The sequence below is a fragment of the Sinocyclocheilus anshuiensis genome, unplaced genomic scaffold (genome assembly GCF_001515605.1).
Source record: "Sinocyclocheilus anshuiensis isolate Anshui unplaced genomic scaffold, SAMN03320099.WGS_v1.1 scaffold416, whole genome shotgun sequence".
NCBI classification, from domain to species: Eukaryota; Metazoa; Chordata; class Actinopteri; order Cypriniformes; family Cyprinidae; genus Sinocyclocheilus; species Sinocyclocheilus anshuiensis.
Genome location: NW_015554105.1, coordinates 562602 through 582606, shown reverse-complemented (window position 1 = coordinate 582606; position 20005 = coordinate 562602). Strand labels below are relative to the sequence as shown.

The 20005-nt window shown below is 39.3% G+C and overlaps 1 protein-coding gene across 1 annotated transcript in view; it reads left to right on the top strand.

Moving 5' to 3' along the window:
- The window catches only part of LOC107669703 (PR domain zinc finger protein 5-like), a 96911-nt gene that overhangs the window by 61835 nt on the left and 15071 nt on the right, over positions 1-20005 (top strand). Inside the window, exon 13 of the mRNA XM_016462055.1 lies at positions 1232-1325. Coding sequence (XP_016317541.1) covers positions 1232-1325 — 94 coding nt within the window. The remainder of the gene's footprint in view (positions 1-1231; positions 1326-20005) is intronic.

Sequence of the window (20005 nt, the reverse complement as noted above, 5' to 3'; positions counted from 1 at the left end):
GCAGTAACGCCATAGCGTGTAAGGCGGAGGCAGCTTCTCCACAAGCCGTATAAGCACCGCCGGTCAGACCGGACGAATGCCTACAGGCCCGGGAGGGGAGGGACGTGTTTCCCTGCCAGGAGCTCCACCGGGGGGGATCGCCTTATACCCCCTAGCTGCATCCCCGTCGAGGGTGGTGAGGGAGGAGGAACCAGCAGGTCAGTTTCTGGCAGTAAAATGTGCCGTCCATGACCTGGTGAGCTCCTCATACACCTCCGGGAAGAAAGGCACTGGGGCGGGGCGCTGAGAACCAACACTAGGTCGCGGCAGAGGCAACGGAGCTCAGACCCCTGGATGAAACGGAGACTGGCCCACAGCTCCAAGATGGTCATCTTCCCGCAATGGGAACATGACTTATCCACGAACGCCACCTCAGCGTGTTTATTGCCCAGACACGTGAGGCAGCGATCGTAACCATTATCCGGCGCCAGGTAACGACCGCATCCAGAAACGTACGGGTGAAACAGCATCTTTAAAAAGACGATCTGTCATCTTTACAAAGATGCACCCATGTAAGCTCTTTTAGAGAAATAGGCTATTTCAGGGAACTGCTCTTTTACGTGCTGAGACGCACAGGGGAAATGGCCGCTTGCAGCACAACAGGGGGTAGTGCAGCCTGAAGTGCGCAACCCACTCGACACAGGAATGACCACCACTGAAGCGCCATCCGCCAACACAAAAAGCTCCCTAGAGCGTGTTGAACACGTCGTCAAAAACGAAGATATGGCAGGAGCAGAACGATGTTATTGCTCGACTCCGAAGCAAAAAGCTAGTATGCGTTGCACCTGCTACCTTTTTATGCTCACGCTGTGATCAGCGGCAGCTGGATGCAATCATCGCATGCCAATGTCCATTGGCTCGTTTAGTTTACACTCAAAGTAGATTGGTCTCTCGAAGCGAGATCCCAATTCGTCGGTCACGACGTGACTCGTAGTGACCGACTGAAAGGGAACTGAACTGATGCAATGAACTTCAGATCACTTCAGTTTGCACAGCTTTTACTGTATATAACCGAAAGCAGCAAGAGTAATGACATCTAGAGTATTCTCACTGGCAGTTTATTTGAGACGACAAATAAAACCACCACTGTGAGCAGCCCAGATGCTGATTTCTCATCAAAGATGAATCATAGACAAGTTAGAGGATCGTTCTCAAATGTTAACACTCTGTTGTACTGTGTTCTCTCTCTTAGACCCATACAGGAGAGAAGGAGAAGATCTGTCCGTACTGTGGCCAGAAGTTTGCCAGTAACGGCACACTGAGAGTGCACATCCGCAGCCACACAGGTCAGTACTTCCTCATCCAAACATACACTGTATGCTGACCTTTCATCATTTATCCTGAACTTATCTATCCCCAGAGGCTGGCTAAAACTCCGGGAAAACTCAGTATTAAATGATACTTTAGATGCTTATTTCGTGGCATGAAAACGAATTCAAGAAAAAAAAATTGCATTTGGCATGTTTCTCTGTCTCCGTCTTTCTCTTTTTGAACATCTCAGCGTGGACATGGTGACAGAGAGCATGTTCATTAAAGAGCCTTTATAGTCTTTTACTTTTATATTGGAGAGCTCAACATTCCAGTGTGCTGCCATAACAACAGACTACCACACACACACACATAAGGACTTGTTTTCTAACCCCTACCCCACACATACATACACACATAGTTCAACAAGGCCAACACATGCCCAGTGGAGTAAAAACACTGTACGTGTATGCTGGAATGCAGTAGACATTGTGAGAGTGAGTGATGCGCCTGAAAGAAAGAAACACTCTTTGTAGGCATCCAGCATTGTGACCCTTGACCTCTGCTGCCTGTAAATCTGACTTTCAGTTTTTTCAACCACACTAGTATTATTTGCTCTTCTTTTTTTAAAGAGACACATGCTGAGAAACATCAGTGTTGTACGGTATCTTTGTCTACCTGGTCTTTACCAGAAGCCAAAAACTCTAATAATTCAACATACAGCTGGAGATCAGTGTATTGAATCAATTCAATATAGAGCAGGATTTTTACAAAGTTAAGGAGAAAGGATTAACGTTTTCATTTATATAAATATTTATATTAAATTTGTTTTTACATTAAGTTGGCATGAAATTATTATTCACCCTATCTATTTTTTAAATGCATGTTATAACCTCTTTTTGTTAATGATTCATCAATGTGTTTCATCCCCCCCCTCCCCTCCCCCCAAAAAAATGTGTTAACTAGATCATTTGGTTAAAAAAATAAAGAAATAAAATATCTGATTCATCCAGTCAACAACTGATGGATACAATTCCCGCCCCTTTTTTTTTTTTTTTTTTGATAATCTGGTATACTTGGATAAATGCCACAATATAGATTTTAATAGATTTACTACAGCTTTTTAATATATGAAAAAAAAATCACAGAGATTTTACTTTACATTTTTCAAGGCGCTTTTGCTACTGATGTATCAGAGATGCTACTATAACACCTCTGTATTAACACTCATATTTGCAAATGAAAACATCAACATGACTGAGTTGCTTAGTTTTTATATCACAGGCAACTTCATTGTGATTATATCATGCTTATTTAATATATCGCCCAACACATTAGTACATTACAATACATGCCAAAACCAGAACTTCAGTTTGGTAAGCAAAGTACATTTTTGTGTAGTTTAAAAGACATCATTGGATTATATGTGTTGATCGACCAAGCTATAAATCTAGCAGGAAAACAGATTTATTTTGCAGTTGTGTCTTCCTCTGTCCTTCCCCCAGCTCACCTCTGCTCAACGGGGTTAAAACCCAGCGCTGACAGCCTCTCTGCTGGTTCAAAGGGTTAATCTCAAGATTGTTTGTTTGGTTTACCTGCTTGATTAGAAGCTTGATTCAGAGTCTTTTGCCAAAGTTAAACTCAACCCAGTACTTCCTATAAATGAAATCATACCTAATTAAGACATCTAAACCTAATCATAAACCCAACCATCTGTTTCTCAGATCCGCACTTAAGCTCGACTAAACACAAAACGTTCATTTCACCCGCCCATTAACATCCAAAAAGCTGTGTTTTTAGCTCTTTTTAATTTCTGTGGTGACAGCGCGGACTTTTCAGGCACCGCTGAATGTGCTATACGTGTGATCAAGGCTGTTTATTTGGTAATGCCGGGTTTGGACATGACAGGGCACAGAACAGCTCACGTCACGTCTGACTGTTGGAGAATAATGCAAATCCACCTTTGCTGAACTCAACGTGTTGATGATGTCATCCTCTGGCGCCACACGGGATTTCACTTGTTAGCCAGCACGGCATGCAAAAACCACCTTTAAAAACATACAACCTCACCTCATTTCCATTTTATAACGCCACAACTGTACCACTGAACAGTGCTATGAATGATTTTATTCTCTTCAGCTAATGTATAAGTACCATAAAAGGTATCCATATGACTCGTGACTTATATTTAAAGTCTTCTGAAGACTCTCTGAAAAACTTTAACCTTAAAGAGCCTTAAAGAGACATTTTTACCTGATTCAACCCACCGAAACAGTATAAATTAATGTATTTAGATTGATTCAGTGATACTAAATCATATTTTTTGACTTGAAAAGATGTGAAAATGCACTTAAATGCTTGTATTCATGAACACTTTGGAATACAGACCCAAGGTTGATCTCTTTTTAAAGAATTAAAACATTTAAAAAAAAGTTAAAAAAAAATTAAAATAAAAAAAGTTATAGGAGTTTGTTTACTGAGAAAAAAAATATTTGATGTAAATAAATATCTTAGAAACATATTTTGGAATCTAAAATTATCAAATCAAAGCCATAGGTCTAACTAATTTATGTTCCAAATTTGAAGTTGATATCACCAGAGGCGCCTGCAGGATTTCATCTGAGGGTCTTTTTTTTTAATTTTTTTTGGTCAAAAACAGCACTTAAAAGTTAAATTCAATTCAATATCTTGAGTATGTAACTATAACACATGTCTTTAAGACTTGAGGACCAAACGATCAGTGACAACAACACCGAGCAGAACGAAGGTGTCACGCGTTTTAAACCTTTTAAAAACGACATGAAAACAGCAAAAAATCAACAAAATGATAAAAATACATCCATCAGCATGCTCACAGCTGTTAAACAACAACACAGAACAAAACAATGCTGATGAAGTGGATATTCATGATTTAAAAAAAATGAAACTTAAAATAGCCTACTGTCTGTGCGATTGACCACCTATTCATGTATCGCCCCTTCCGGTGTCTGGGGAGTGTCCGGTCCCGAGCCAGAACCAGTCCCAGTCCGCCGCCGTCCGTGGCTCACTCAAGCTCACTCACTGGAGTTCACTGCTCCTATCCTCACCCCAGTGTCGGTTCCAGCCCCAGTGCCCACTCCTCGTTAGCGCCTTCCAGAGCTCGCTCTAGTGTCGGCTCCAGCCCCATTGTGTCTACAATAAATGTCATTATTGGAATCCTTGTCATCCTCGTCGTCCTGCCTGCCTCCACACACCCGATTCCGTGACAATTCATGACACAGCTTAATTTTCTAAAAGTTAGCCTCTCAATAAGTAGCATTTTGTTTCAGTTATTTGTAGGCGTTGCTATGCAGTTATTAAAGAGATAGAGAGGAAGAGAAAGAGCGTGTTTTTTATTTTAGTCGCTTGCGTGTAAATGTCTTGTGTGTGAGAGAGACAGAACGCGCTGTCCACAGATCAGTGGTTTTTCAAACTGTTTGATGCCAAGGACCCACAAATATAATAATTCCCTTCAGGTCTGGTTTTACGGAGTTGCTAAAGATGAAGCTGTAATACTAACATTGGCGAAACAGATCTGGCAAACGACCCAGTGCGTATTTGTGTTTGTGCTCTAGAGAGCATAAAAGGTTTCCATTTACAACGTGTTTTACTGCGTTTAGAGTTGAATCTAATTCATCCAGCGCTATTTGTTATGTGTTCTTAAGTATCTCGATACTGTTTGTTTTACTGATGGAGGAACACTTCATATGATTCATATTAAAGACCCAGACACACCAAACCTCATCAAAGAACAGGCAGCGACGAAAGCTAACTGTGGTGTTCACTCACGTCGCTTGCGTCAGGGTCAAAAACTTGTGTTTGAAAACACTGCAAAGACTCAGCCAATGGCCAACTAGCGCGTACGTTCTGTGCCTGCATGAGACGAAACAACTCTCCATACCAGCAGGTGGCAGTAGTCTGTATTTGTCATTCATAAAGAGAAACCAGAACTAGGACTGTCGATATGAAAAATGAGAAGAGCCTTCTTTTGTGCCATCTTGACTCGACTTGTTTGATTTTGTCACTTCCATTTTTTTTGTGCACTGGTTTGCTAAGCCGAACAGCTAATCAGCGCGATCTCTCTCACTGACGGCCTCCACTGCCGATTCAACATGCTCAATCGGCCAAAAAGCCACTGACAGGGTCTGACTTGTGCCATTGGTGCAAAACACACTGCAAAATCTAGGGCGACAGATGCTCAACGCCGACCCAACATTAGGCGACCTTCGGCATGGTGTGTCGCAGCCTTAAGATAAGCGCATAGAGACTGGGCTGTTTTAAGACGGAATGGGTGTTTCTCTTTAAAGGTCGAACTAAAAACACTGTCCAAACAGATCCAAGGACTCCGGTGTGAATGGATGTCCTGTTTGCATGCATGCATTAGTCTTGGTTTGCACGCTCTGCTGGGTTAGTGTGGTGGAGCCTATGCATTTGCCCTCAGGACAGATGAAGCCACATTAGTCTAGTGCCCTCACATGCTATTAAGGGTCGTAGGTGAAAGTGACACAAAACATTAGCCATGATCTGAACACACTTCTCTAACATTAACTAGAAACGTTTCCACAGAACTACGTCCTGTTTGGTATGAATGTAGCCCTGAATGTAGCATGCCATTTAAGGATGAACTTGGATGTAGATTTCCTAAAACTGTCTTTGGAAAGAGTTGTTTAATTCAGACTCACTACTGAAGTAATATTGAAATCTGGTAGATGTAAAATTGTTGTTAAACTGATTTAAAGCTGCAGTACAGAAGATGCAATACTGAACAGTGTTATTTTAGTATTATTATATATTATTAGAATTTTGTATTAATATTTTGAATTAGCTTTTTATTTTTTACATTTTCATTTTAGTTTAATTGTTATTAATAATTAAGTAATTTTGCTGTGTGCATTTAGATTTACTATTTAGATTTAATATTTTCATTTGTTTTTTTGTTTATTTCCAGTTCCAATTGTAATTTTGAGTGACTTTAGTGTTTAAGCATATTTCAGTTTTTTGCAAAGCAAAGTTTCTCATCTAATAATTATATTTTATTGCAGTTATATCTCAATTAACAAAAACTTTTTTTTTTTTTTTTTACAGTCATAACCCTAATAGGAGAAGAATTGACTATTGAGGAAGTACATAAATAATAAAGTGTCACTCCATAATACAATAGCAAAATATATAAATATGTATAGTATTTTTATGTTACATTAATCAGTATTTAGCTCATCCTTTCCATAAGGAAAGGATATGGACCAGAAGACATTGCAATTACTAAATGATATTTAGACAGACTTAAAGAAGTTCCAGATCTATACTTGTGCTCTTATTATTTGAGTTATTTTGCCTTTAATGTAAATAAACGTGCAAACAATATACTTGCTCTTGTGAATTTATTTTGATGTTAATTACATTGTGCAGCTGTCTCTTTAATAGAAACAAGAGAAAACGCATCTCAAACCCCGTTGCACACCGTTTCCAGGAAACTTGTCGTTCAAACCGGAAACCGTAGCAAAACGGTGCACACCGGTTCGAGCTTGAACTTGCCCCAGGGCTTAATATACACAAACACAGGACCAAACAGGAAATGGAACACAGCTGAACCACGTAGACACTAATGAAAACACAGCATGATGGGAAATGGAGTCCATGACCAGAACAGGCAGGAACACAAAACAGAGGAATGCCCTCTAAAGCCTCACAGTGGTGCAGGCAACCGGGCGTGACACAACCCTAGCTGCCAAAATTATTTTTTAAAAAAAACTTTTTTTTTTTTTTTTTTACAGTCATAACCCTAATAGAGAAGAATTGACTATTGAGGAAGTACATAAATAATCAGTGTAAACCAATGAGCAACATCACTGACACAATGGATCATTTAAAAAGATAACCATCTGAGGAATCATTGTTAAACCAAAGTTTCAACATCAGACTGGACTTTCAGGGATAAAGAATCTCTGAGCCTTATATTTAAACCAACCAAGAGATATCTATTGTTTTGAGGTGTATGTGTGGCTGTCAGTCAACGCACCGCTGTGGATATTCACTGTACTTCAGAATTATGTGCAAACTAAGGAGTTCCACTGGAAAATGTCATTTGAACAAGTAAATGACATGTCTGACAGTTTTGTTCTGACCAACTGAAAAAAGGGTTTCAATAAATCCCACTGTCCTGTAAAATGGACTCTATGCACGTCACTTCCGCATTTTTCCTGCAGGATGCTTATTTTCATCCAGTGCTGCGCTGGAAGCCATTGTTTCTCATGAAGAACTTTCAGAATGACAGAGGAAAAGATTATTTTTTTCAGCTTAACAAGAACTTCTCGGGATTACTGTAAATGCTGTTCATCACATTTTGAGTCTGTCAGCTGTCACACCAAAGCGGAGAAGGGCATTAAACCTTTCAAGTTACATCGACAACTTTAGGGTGAGTACTGTGCTATCATTTTCTAGCTAATCTTGCTAATAAGGCTGCATGACTTTCACGCCAAATTGATCAGCACTTAAATATAGTTTAGCTGTAAACTCCATTCACCTCAAGTTTTTATGACTCCTTAGAGACAGTAGCAATAACAACAGAGCTCCCGGTAATCCACGTTTGTTTGCATCTGTCATGTGGCTCTGATAGGTGTTTGATGTGATAGGAATGTCTTCACTTGACACAAAGTATTTTAAATACTGTTTCTATTGTTAGATTGCCATGTATGGTAATACACCTCAAGTCTGACAGTTCATTCTTATATTTTCAGTTATTTTATTATCTGTAACCTGAAGCTTGAATTGATTGTTTAGATTTAATGTAGCAGTTTTCCAGGGATCCCTAACACAACCATTTCTGATCTTGTTTGCTTTTTTACTGAACAGCTTCACCATGTTTAAGGGAGAGGGACATCCTATTTAATATTACTGAACACTTTTTACAGTGTATTGTAATGTTATATAGACTATTCATTCTTCATAATTTATTTTTAAATATATTTAAATTTTCAGTGTAACAATTTAAAATGCAACTGAAAGTAATTCAAAATGTATCTGAATTCAATTAAATATGTAACCCAATCTAATTATCTCCACAGGTTGTTTTAAAGGACTCCCAGCCTCCGAAGCCCCTCCTGTCTCCTCCCTCCTTCATCACCTCCCTGGACTCTGTCTGTCAGCCCCCTCCCGTGTGTCCGTCCTCCTCCTGAGCCTCCTCCCAAGTTCCCACCCGTCCCTCCCCATGTTGTATCTACGGCGCGAGGACGCGCCTTCCGGGAGGGGGCGATATGTCAGGATTATGGACCTGTTTTGTGTGTGTTTTCTCCCTCATGTGCCCATATTTGGTTCTTCCTGTTCCTGTTCTGATTGTGTTCATTGATCCCAGGTGTGTCTCATTTATCCCCTCGTTTAGTTATGTATTTAAAGAATGTTCTGTTCCTTGGTTCCTTTGTCCGGTGTCTAACGTCCGATGTTGTGCTACTCGTCTGTTCCCCGGTTTGGATTATTAAAAGACTGTTGATTGCGATTTGCCTGCGTTCTCCTCGTTCCTCGTTCCTCGTTCCTCGCTCCTCTCTGTAGGCTGTCGTGACAGGTATACTTAATGTGTTAGATTCTAACAATAAAATGTATACAAATTATTTTATATGAATCATTCACTGGCAAAAGATTGAGGCTGGTAATGCACTCCTGCTGTGGCTGAATATAGACCGGAAGCTTTTAAGCGGCCTGAGATTTCACCATACGTACGCAGGCTATACGTCCCGTGCATAGAGCCCATTTTATATCCACCCTGCTTCAGCACATCTGAACTGTGATTTCTCAAGTGATCCTGAAGACCTTGATTAACTGCTTCAGGTGTGTTTGATTAGGGTTGTAGCTAAACTCTTCAGGACAGTGGGTCCCCAGGAGCAGGATTGAAGACCTATGTCTTAGACTTAAAAAAAATAAATAAATAACTTGATGAAAGGCATCATGTTTTCCTTATCCACATTTCTTTTCTACCAGAAATCTGTATCATTCACTTTTGTATTAGAGAGCAGAGTCAAGGAGGTACTACACCAATATAGTTGGATTACAGTCTATTTAAAAAAGCAGGAGTTTGGGGTTCCACACTCCACCCAGGACCGCTCACTGACCAACTGATAGATGTTGCACACAGTAATGACAATAGCTTTCTTTAAATCCAGTCTAATGGGCTGGCTTTACGTAATTTCCGTTGGTCAGGATGCACCGTGCACAGGTTTTAATCATTCCACTGGAAAACAAAGTCGTGTTTACGACTTAGAATGAGCGTTTCTCAGGAAAAACTGATCCCTGGATTTGTCAGAGATTGCGAGGTTCATGGCGTGAAATTAAAGGTATTTCTTAGTTACTGTTGCTTTAGTCACACAACATATTCCACATTGTCAGACAAATGTCCATAAAGTAGTCAGTGCTTACTACTTCTAGACAGATGGAAATCCTGACCACAAAGTTTAAACACAATTTCCGATCATTTCTTCAATGTTGTGACGTGACGTGACGTGACATGTGGCCAAGTATGGTGACCCATACTCGGAATTAGTGCTCTGCATTTATCCCATCCAAAGTGCACACACACAGCAGTGAACACACACCCGGAGCAGTGGGCAGCCATTTTTTTGCTGCGGCGCCCGGGGAGCAGTTGGGGGTTCGGTGCCTTGCTCAAGGGCACCTCAGTCGTGGTATTGAAGGTGGGAGAGAGCGCTGTACATTCACTCCCCCCACCTACAATCCCTGCCGGTACGAGACTCGAACCCGCAACCTTTGGGTTACGAGTCCGACTCTCTAACCATTAGGCCACGACTTCCCCCCTTTGTGTGGTAAGTCTTACGCAGAAACTGCTATAAGTGACTGATTTGTAAATAAGCTAAGCTCTAAATAACACTTAAAACTAATTGTGTTGTGTTGCTTAACTACCATAGGATCCATCATTGAAAACTGGCTAGGCACGACTGTTTCAGTGCTCATTCAGCACTCCGTGGCCATGAGACACTGATAAGTGGTGAAATGCAACGTTATGGCCAGTGAATTGATTGAATGTTTAATGTTAAATGGTTTAATTGCCATAGTCATGGAACTGTAAAGTGACTAATTTAGTGATGCAACTTCTTTGAAAGGGTTTCAAAATGTTAACAATTGCAATTTGTTGCAAAGGCTTGTTCACAAAACAGTCACACTTTAGTTTGGGGATCAATTCTCACTATTAAAGGTGGGGTAAGTAATTTCTGGTCAAGGTTTTCATTTTTCCGTGAACAACTGAGCATAAATCATAACTGGGACTAATGAAATCCAATAATAACGGCAATCACATTTAACAGTAAAGGCTCATATTTGAATATGTTCTTTTCATTTATTAAGAATTATAAGCGTGTTTATGATGTGATTTAGGCTCTGCACAAGATGCTATGCGAAAGTTTTGTAGTGTTTTCAGAAAGGATGCGCGTTCTTGTCTTTTTTCTGTTAATTACGTTGCGCTGCGTGTCTGTTTTTCTTCAAAGCACAAACTTAGAATGCCTAATTTTGGTTTGACTGCTTGTGTTACATGAGAAAATAAATAATTTTGCCTACCTGATGTAATAGATTTAATGCGGGTGCGCGGTCGCGACTCGCGGTCTTTATGTCAAACGGGTCTGGTGTGGTACAGAATTAAATTAGTGCTGCTGTTGGATAACGGGTCAAGTGTTCTGTTAAGTACTGCTGGTGCACGTTTACCAAACAGGACCCGTGCAGGACTCTGCTTTAAACTGCTTTGCGTCTCTCCGTCAGATAACCTCACGTGCGCGATGCGCCATTTACAGGTATTTCCCTAAACCACCGGCGCCACACAGCACATATATTTTTCCACCAAGGGGTGAGAACATAATGATTATGAAAACGATTATTTATTTTTGATAATTATTATTTTATTTCAGTTAGGTTTTCAATAACTGTTGTTAGTTTTGTTTCGCTTTAGTTTTTCAATTATTTTGTCATTTTTATTTTATTTCAGTTTACGAAATAGTTTTTCATCAATCGTTTTAGTTTTCGTTTATGAAAATAACTTTGTTTCTGGTAGCCAATGTTGATATTTGAAATCACCAAAACAAACACGCCCTACCCCAAAAGGTCTCGCCCCTATTTTGATAGCTCCGCCCCACACATACATACGCAACCCAGGCAACGATTAGTTCTGTGAAACAAAGCAAAACCAATGTTACAACCGTGTCTACACTGGACGCGAGCGGCGTGACAGAATACTATAGAACTCATTATAATCTTCAAGAAACGACTAAAAACGCATCTGTTCCACCTTTATTTGAAAACAAACAAACTCGCTTTGGATAAAAGCGTCTGCTAAATGACTAAATAAATAAATAAAAATAAAAAATAATCAGTGATGCTGTCTACACTGGATGCGGCGCGGCGCAGCACGACGCGACAAATCGAAAACTGCTCTCTTTTGTTAGTTTTGACTGCTTTTATTGTCCTCATTTGTAAGTCGCTTTGGATAAAAGCGTCTGCTAAATGACTAAATAAATAAATAAAAATAAAAAATAATCAGTGATGCTGTCTACACTGGATGCGGCGCGGCGCAGCACGACGCGACAAATCCCCGACAGAAAACTGCTGCTGCGTTCTATTCATGACGTATTGACACAAATTTCAAATGATTTTCAAGGGTCGCTTTGTCGCGTCCAGCTGTTGCGGCACAGACACGGTGTTACTCACCTATCGAGAAGAAACAAAGCAACCTCGGCGTCCGATCGCAGGCCTTCCGCTCCTTGAGTTCTCTCCAGCGCTTGAAAGCTGATCCGATATTTACACGGGTCCTACTTCTTGCCTTATCGTAAGCCTTCCTTTGTTCCGCAGACGTTTTTCTCTTTTGTTTTTTTTATCCACCATCTCTATCTTTCTGTCGTCGCTCGGCTCGCTAATGTCTGATTGGCTACAAGTTTGTTTTGGTACTCGGCCCGACTCAGTTTTCTAAAGCGTTTTTGAAAAAAGACATACCCCACCTTTAACTAAATGTTAACTATGACTTTTGCCTCAATAAACTAAAAAAAGGTAGTTTTTATGTTTAGTTATGTGTAGGATTAAGCGATCTAAAATATGGTCATGCAGAATAAGACATTAATATGTGCTTTATACGTACTAATAATAAAATAAAATAAAATATGCATGCTAATAAGCAGCTAGTTAATAGTGAGAGTTGGTCCCTAAACTAAAGTGTTACCAAACAAACATTTGGTGCAAAAATTCGGTGCAATAAACTTTTTCAGTTGAATCGTTAGATCTATGGTTTCGCGAAACAGCAAATCGCTGAACTATGTTCCTGACAACAGAATTTGAAAACATTGTTGGATAACGATAGTTATGGAAAATGTACCCCTGGTCAGTCAGACGATCTCTTCCTGTCAAAGTGGGCAGTTCTTGGCCAGAACAAGCTGAGTGAAGTGCAAAGAAGAGCAAAGCGGAGCAGACTTTATGTCGATCAAAAGCTAAAAGTTTTTCACTTGATTTAATACAGGGTTTCACTTGTCTTCCATCCGATAAATGATCACAACTATTAAACCTTGAGGAGGCAAAGTGGTACTATCTCTGGGCTAGAGTGACATGTTTATGGTGCTCAGATGTGGAAGGATAGCATGAAATGTTACAGCACAGCTGTAGGAAGTCCTACACATGTATCTTGTATTACTAAAGGAAGCTGAGGCACGCGAGTATGTGTGCGCAGTGATGGGTAATTCTTTGGGATGTTCTCGCTGCAGGAGCCTGTCCTCACAGTAGTCTAACAGTGCACTCTTAGACAATCACACACACACACACACACACACACACACACACACACACCCTGTCCGTCCACATCTGGAAAGTGAAACCCATCCAGTCCAGTAAAATTATGTATGTGTGTGATATAAACATCTCTACTGAACTGCCTACTGCTGGATCCAAACAACAGAAGAAGAGCAGATTTTTCCACTTGAATGAATTCAGATTCAAGATGTGTTTGGGAAATATTTTTCCTCAGTTACTGTATCTGCCACTGTTGACTGATTTGATGACAGCACTGGGATTAGAACTATGCAAAACTATGCTTTTTCAACACTGATTAGTTGGAGGGTTGTTTGACAAACACACACACACACACACACACACACACACACACACACACCCTGTCCGTCCACATCTGGAAAGTGAAACCCATCCAGTCCAGTAAAATTATGTATGTGTGTGATATAAACATCTCTACTGAACTGCCTACTGCTGGATCCAAACAACAGAAGAAGAGCAGATTTTTCCACTTGAATGAATTCAGATTCAAGATGTGTTTGGGAAATATTTTTCCTCAGTTACTGTATCTGCCACTGTTGACTGATTTGATGACAGCACTGGGATTAGAACTATGCAAAACTATGCTTTTTCAACACTGATTAGTTGGAGGGTTGTTTCATGCTAGTAGTTTTTCATGCTAGAAAAATAATGGTCAATCTCAACACACCATAAACGTATTATAAGAAGAAAAAAAACATGCATTTGTTCTCTTTCCCATTTTACAATTTCCTTTAATAATAATTATAATTTGCATCATATGTTGAATCGGTAGAAGTAGGTCAGGATTCATCAGGAGGATTCGTCAAACTGTTTAACATATAATTATGCTGGTTTAGGATGATATCCAAAAGAGACACATCAGAAGTGTTTTGAGAGCCGTTCACATAGCTGGATGTAACAGAATGGAACGAGACTCATGAGACGCTGAAAAGTGGCAATATGCAACATTACGGCCGAAGGATTGATTGAATTTTTAGTATTAAATGGTTTAACTGCCAGAATTGTCGCCATGATGTACCATAAGGTTTCCAGATGCACATGTAACAATTGCAATTGTACCTGTTAAAGGGATAGTTCACCTTCAGTTGCTTTTCCCCGTTGACTTGCATAGTTTTTTTTAACCCCCTTTAAGGCTTGTTCACAAAATGAATGTTTGGTGCAAAAATTCGGTGCAATAAACTTTTTCATTTTAATGAACAAATGTCAATGCCACAGATTTTTTTTTTACAGAGTGTTTCTAATCTTTTTTTCTTCTCACTGCAGAAAAAGCTGGCCAACCAATAAGATTTACGCTTTCGGTCACATGCTCAAAGCCACTGCTATGGCAACTTGGTGATGCTCACAAACATTTTTCAGACTATTTTGCAGTGACAGTGAATAGCAGAGGAAGAATCCAGAACCTGCTCTGTTGTTGCTTGGTGTTGTTTGATCTACATCGTAGCTTATTTTTCAATAAGAGAGTTTCAGAGAGTGAATTAGAATTTTCATTTAGCCCGTCTGCTGTTTTTTTTTTTTTCACATTGGTCGGAACAGACAAATCACATGTGAAACCGAATGTTTTCGCTAAACGAAATCATCATGCGAAAACCTTCGCCAATTAAGCCAAACACTTAATTCATATCATTCAAATCACCTTCAGCCAAAAATAATCCCAGTAGTGGACCATCCTGACACATCTCTGCATGCGTGTACATCTACTGAACACAGCGCATACATGGTAACGTTTAAGCCTGTGTGGCGGCCGCAGCATTAGTTGTGGAGGTCTGTCAGTAATCACCAGGTCAAGTGTGAAATGATTGGGTGTGTCTGTGACTGATCAAAGTCGATCACTTATCGGTCAAAACCGATCAATATTATATTACTGCACTATTCCAGTCTGCCGGTCCGTACCCGGCGGCATTCAGGCCTACATTTACAGTCCGTGTGTGTATGAATGTGTTAACCTGCTTTGAATGTTGGAATGAGAAAGAGGAAGCCAGGATGGAGAGTGTGATGGACAGGCCTAATGGCTTTCATACTGAAGGCCCTGAGCTACAAAGATCTCCCCGTAACACCAGCACAATGCTCGGCATGTGACGGGGACAACCATCTGTTCACCAGACACACACACACACACTCACTCTCACACGAGGGGGGTGCCAAACGGATCGATTAGCAGACGGGGGTGTCTGGGGCCACAGGGGACCGCCGGGGATCTGGAAAGAGAGCAGAGACACTCGGGTCTCACAAAGTCGGTGTCGCATTACAACACATGCTAAATCAGTTAGTGGCATTTCCGCACATACACACACACCAGGGGTAGTGTGATAGTGATCCTTTCAATAAATCAAAATAATATTATGATATTATGTCATCTGGCAGTCAGGTCACTTTTAATAGTGGCAGTACACACTTTTGGAGCACTTACAGGAATTACTGTTTATTTGTTTATGGATAGGGAAAGTACAAAAAGCATGATTCCAGCCAAAAAAATAAATAAATAAATACTAATAAAATAAATACATAAAAAAAACTGAAAAATATGCATTGCACATAAAGAGTATAGCATATGCTAATTTGCATCTCAGGCTAGTAAGACCCCTAGGGAAGAAAAAAACAAACAAACAAAACCTTTACCCACCCTACATTTCTAATAAAATATGCCCATACATACTTATACACAAACAATAACAACCATCAAAACAACTAATTTACCCACAAGGTTTACTCACCCTCATGTCATTCAAAACCTGACTTTAGGTGCAGTCACATTAGCGAAGTGGCACTTTGAAAAAGGCCTGTTGTCTGTTGTGAATAGCATATGGAGAATAAAAAAGTCACTTTCAAACCAAGCATGCTTTTCTGTTGGTCAATGCAGCAAATTTGCATGACCAACTTGAACATGATGAAGTGGGGAACTTTTCCACTATCACACAAAACCTTCCTATTGGAATGACTGTATTTTACCCATGAGATTTCGCAGAGCAACGGTAAATGTGACCGCACTTTTTTTTTCTTCTGCAGAACACAAAAGAAGATATTTTGAAAAAATAACATAAAATAGAGTGCTTTGATTTCCATTGTATACAAATACACGGAGACATTTTCCAAAATATATTCCTTTACGATCGGCAGAAGAAAAAAAGTCATGCAGTTTTGCAATAAAATTAAATTGAATAAATAATGACAGAATTTTCATTTTTGGGTGAACTATCATTTTTAATTTAAAGACTTACTGTATATATTATATATTTCTAAAATGAATTGATACTAAGTTGGTTATCAACCAATAAGAGTGCTAAATGTAATTTTAGTAGATCTCAAAATGAATTTTCTTTTTTATTCTGTTCATTACAATGTTGTGGTGAGTGACGCAGCTGACACAGAGCAGCATACGCAGTTTACTTCCAGCGGATATTCTCCAAAATGGCACCAGGGTGACGCGGAGGAGACGAATTGTTGAATAAAGTCGTTATTTTTGTTTTCTTTGCGTACAAAAGGTAATTCTCGTAGCTTCGTATAATTACGGTTGAACCCCTAATGCCACATGGATTATTTTACAGATCTCCTTGCTACGTTTCTGGACCTTGAACGTGGTAGTACCCTTGCTGTCTATGGGAGGGTCAGAGAGCTCTCAGATTTCATCAAAAATATCTTAATTTGTGTTCCGAAGATGAACGGAGGTCTTACAGGCTTAGAACGACATGAGGGTTAGTAATTAATGACAGATTTTTCATTTTTGGGTGAACTAACCCTTTAACAGTTTATCATTATTGACTAGAATTTTAATATCAGTGCAGCACTAAACCTGTAAATTCATTCAAACAGGACCATTCACATAGGATGCGTTCTTGCGTTCAAAAACAACTAGAGCGCAAATGAAACAGAATGAAAGTTCTTTAAAAACTGAGCTGCAAGAACCTGTACTGCATGAACACCCCTGTGCACTATTTAGTGGAGATATATGCTGCTCTCACTTCAGTGTAGACCAACATCCTAAGGGAAGGAGTCGCCACATATCAGAGACTCCTATTATAAGATGATATTGCATCAGACTGTGGAAGAAGAGGCAGAACTTCAACCAGGAACGGTCCTCCTCAATACCATCTGCTCGTGAGAGCACAGGCTCTTTTTGTCCTGAGCTAATCCCTGTTTTACAGACCTGACAGATGCTCAAATCCCTCGACCCAGGGCCCAGACTGAACACTATCTCGCTGGATCCCTCTTCTAATGTCTTCTACAGAGACTTAAACAAGCTCTAACCCAATACCCTACTTGTTACATAAATGATGGATCTCCTCCTGATGGACCCAAGAACATCTGTGAAGTACATTGACTTGTTTGTCAATACGCTGACCTGTAAACCGACACTGACGTTCTTCATGAAAGTTGCACACATGCATCAAACCATGCAAGACACATCAACTTGACTGCAACGGACGCAGTGGTGATAAATAGACTTAAAGGGTGAGGATGTTTCCTAAAGGCAGAAATACACACCCGAATGCAGACCAAAACCAAAGGAGAAAACCACTTCATCTTGAGAGATAGATGAGGATGTGAGATGTGGTTTTGGTGAAGACCAGTTTCAAGATTTTCTTGCACATGCGTGTTGTCCTAAAACCATTTATAGAAATGCTCTGAAGGATGTGGAAGGCACCATTTTTTTTCCATTACGAAGAACTGTGCTTGGTGGACTACATGGATTGCTGCATTGCATCCAGATTTTGGAAGTACGAGTGAAGCTTGTCACCATCAAATCAGCACCATAACGGATCATTTGTAACGTCTCGGCAAACTCGTTTGGAGAGCTGTCTCGTGTTTAATGAACATCTTACATGTGCATTCCCCTTGAAGCTGAGCTAATTAACCTTATTATTCAAAGGGCAGCAAAAAAAAAAAAGTTTCCCTCGCCAATCTCTTCGTTTATCTAATTAATCTACGTATGTCTTTTAGAATCCAACAGTTATTCCCTCAAGAGACGGCATTAACAAGAAAGCGAATTAGAAACTGGATTGTTGCACAATCAGGACACACAGAGGAACACAGCAGTTGGCATCTCTCTGAAGACAGTGTCTTATTAAGTTATGTTTTGCCATTTCACGTTTCTCTGTGGGGCTGCCCCCAATTGCCAGACACATTACTTATTCCAAAGGGAGCCATTCTCCATCCAGAAAACCCTTATTTCATTAGCCCAGAAAGGCCCGTAATGAGAATAGAGCTTTGTTTCACATGCCTGGGTTTCTCTGCACTTCCTGCTGGTGACGGCTGGATCTCACGGTTATGTGAGCCTGATATTTTACATATTTTCCGAAACTCTCTAAATAATTCCTACGCAACATGCCAGAGCATCAGAAGCTGTGCCAGTGAGTTGACTTTTATCTCTCACTGTTCCAGTTGTACAGAGCTCTGTTTCTTATGCGGGGAAATTATTTTGCTGACATCATGCAAAACTTGATTTGTACGCTGCGTAGTCTTGATTTTAGAAATAAGTCCGTGAGACTGCAATTTGTAATATATAATGCACAGTGTATTTATTCTCTGCTTGGTTGAAAGGGGCACTATAGGGGACATGAGATTAAACAGTTTTTTATCTTCACAAAATGTAAACTGTATGATCACACAGCTCTATATATCCAACTTTATTTGTATACATACAGTACACTCGTGTAAAGCAACAGATACTATATAACATATTTCAACTGCCAGATTTTTAACTGACTCAAAATGTAGCTATATTATTGTATACTGTGAATACTGTATTCTGTTAATATGGGCACTGAAGAGAATAAAGCGTCATTTACCCATGCTGCAGACACCCGTGTGAAACAGGCCTTAATCTATTGAGAGATGTCCCATTTTCATTTTTTGCAAATTCAACAAGATTATTTAAAGTATGACACTGTCTGATCACACTTTACATTGTAGTATCCGTGTTGTAATTACACTCATAAGTAATGACAACATTTTTGCATGTTCATTACTGATTATGCAGGGGGGAAATAAAATAAAATAAAATAAATTAATAAATAAAAACCTAGTCAGGGCATGCCAATTATGTTATTAACTTGGCATATTGCTGGGTGTTTGCAGTTCATGGTAATATTAATAATTTGGATGGTTTATGATCAAAATAATATGGACATCACACTATAGTGACATTCAATGTGAATTTTATGTCCTTAAAAAAAAGAGTTGAGGACCATTGCAGTTTTGCATATTTTAGTATTATTTATTTACTATTATATAATATTTATTAATATTTTGAATGTATTAAATATTTATTTTTTATATTTTCACTTTTGATGTTCATTTTATTTTCATTAGGTTTTAGTAGTTTTGTTATGTATTTGCCTTTTTTGTTTTGTTTTAATATTTTTATTTAGCTTTAATTATTTATTTTTTTTTTAGCAATTTTAGTACCTAAAATAAGTTAAATAGTTGCCATTTAAACATTTCCAACTTTCTATAATTAAAAAAGTAATAATTTTATATATTTAATATTTTTATATTAGTATATTATTATATTTTAGTTTTAATTACATATTTGTACGTATATTTAATTTCAGCTTCATTTCAATGAATGAAAATGATTTTTAATAGTTTTGTCACTGTCTAGGACATTATTGTAATAAATAATCATAATGTATAGTATATTGACCTTGCAATGCAATTTTCATATTATGTTAATTAGTAGCGTTTTTCCGACTAAACAAAATCAGAAGTACTGAACTGGGCTTCCAGTGCAGCGGTGTTTGTTACCCCACACTGCTGATTGTAGCGCTGCAATCATAACCGCTCTGCTATCTGCAGCCAGGATCAGCTTTATCTAAAGCAGACCCACGTGTTTGTCCACTCTCTGATTGACAGCGTGTCACTCCTCCTTTGTGGTAATACTGAGCGCGCTCAGATAGCATCTCTC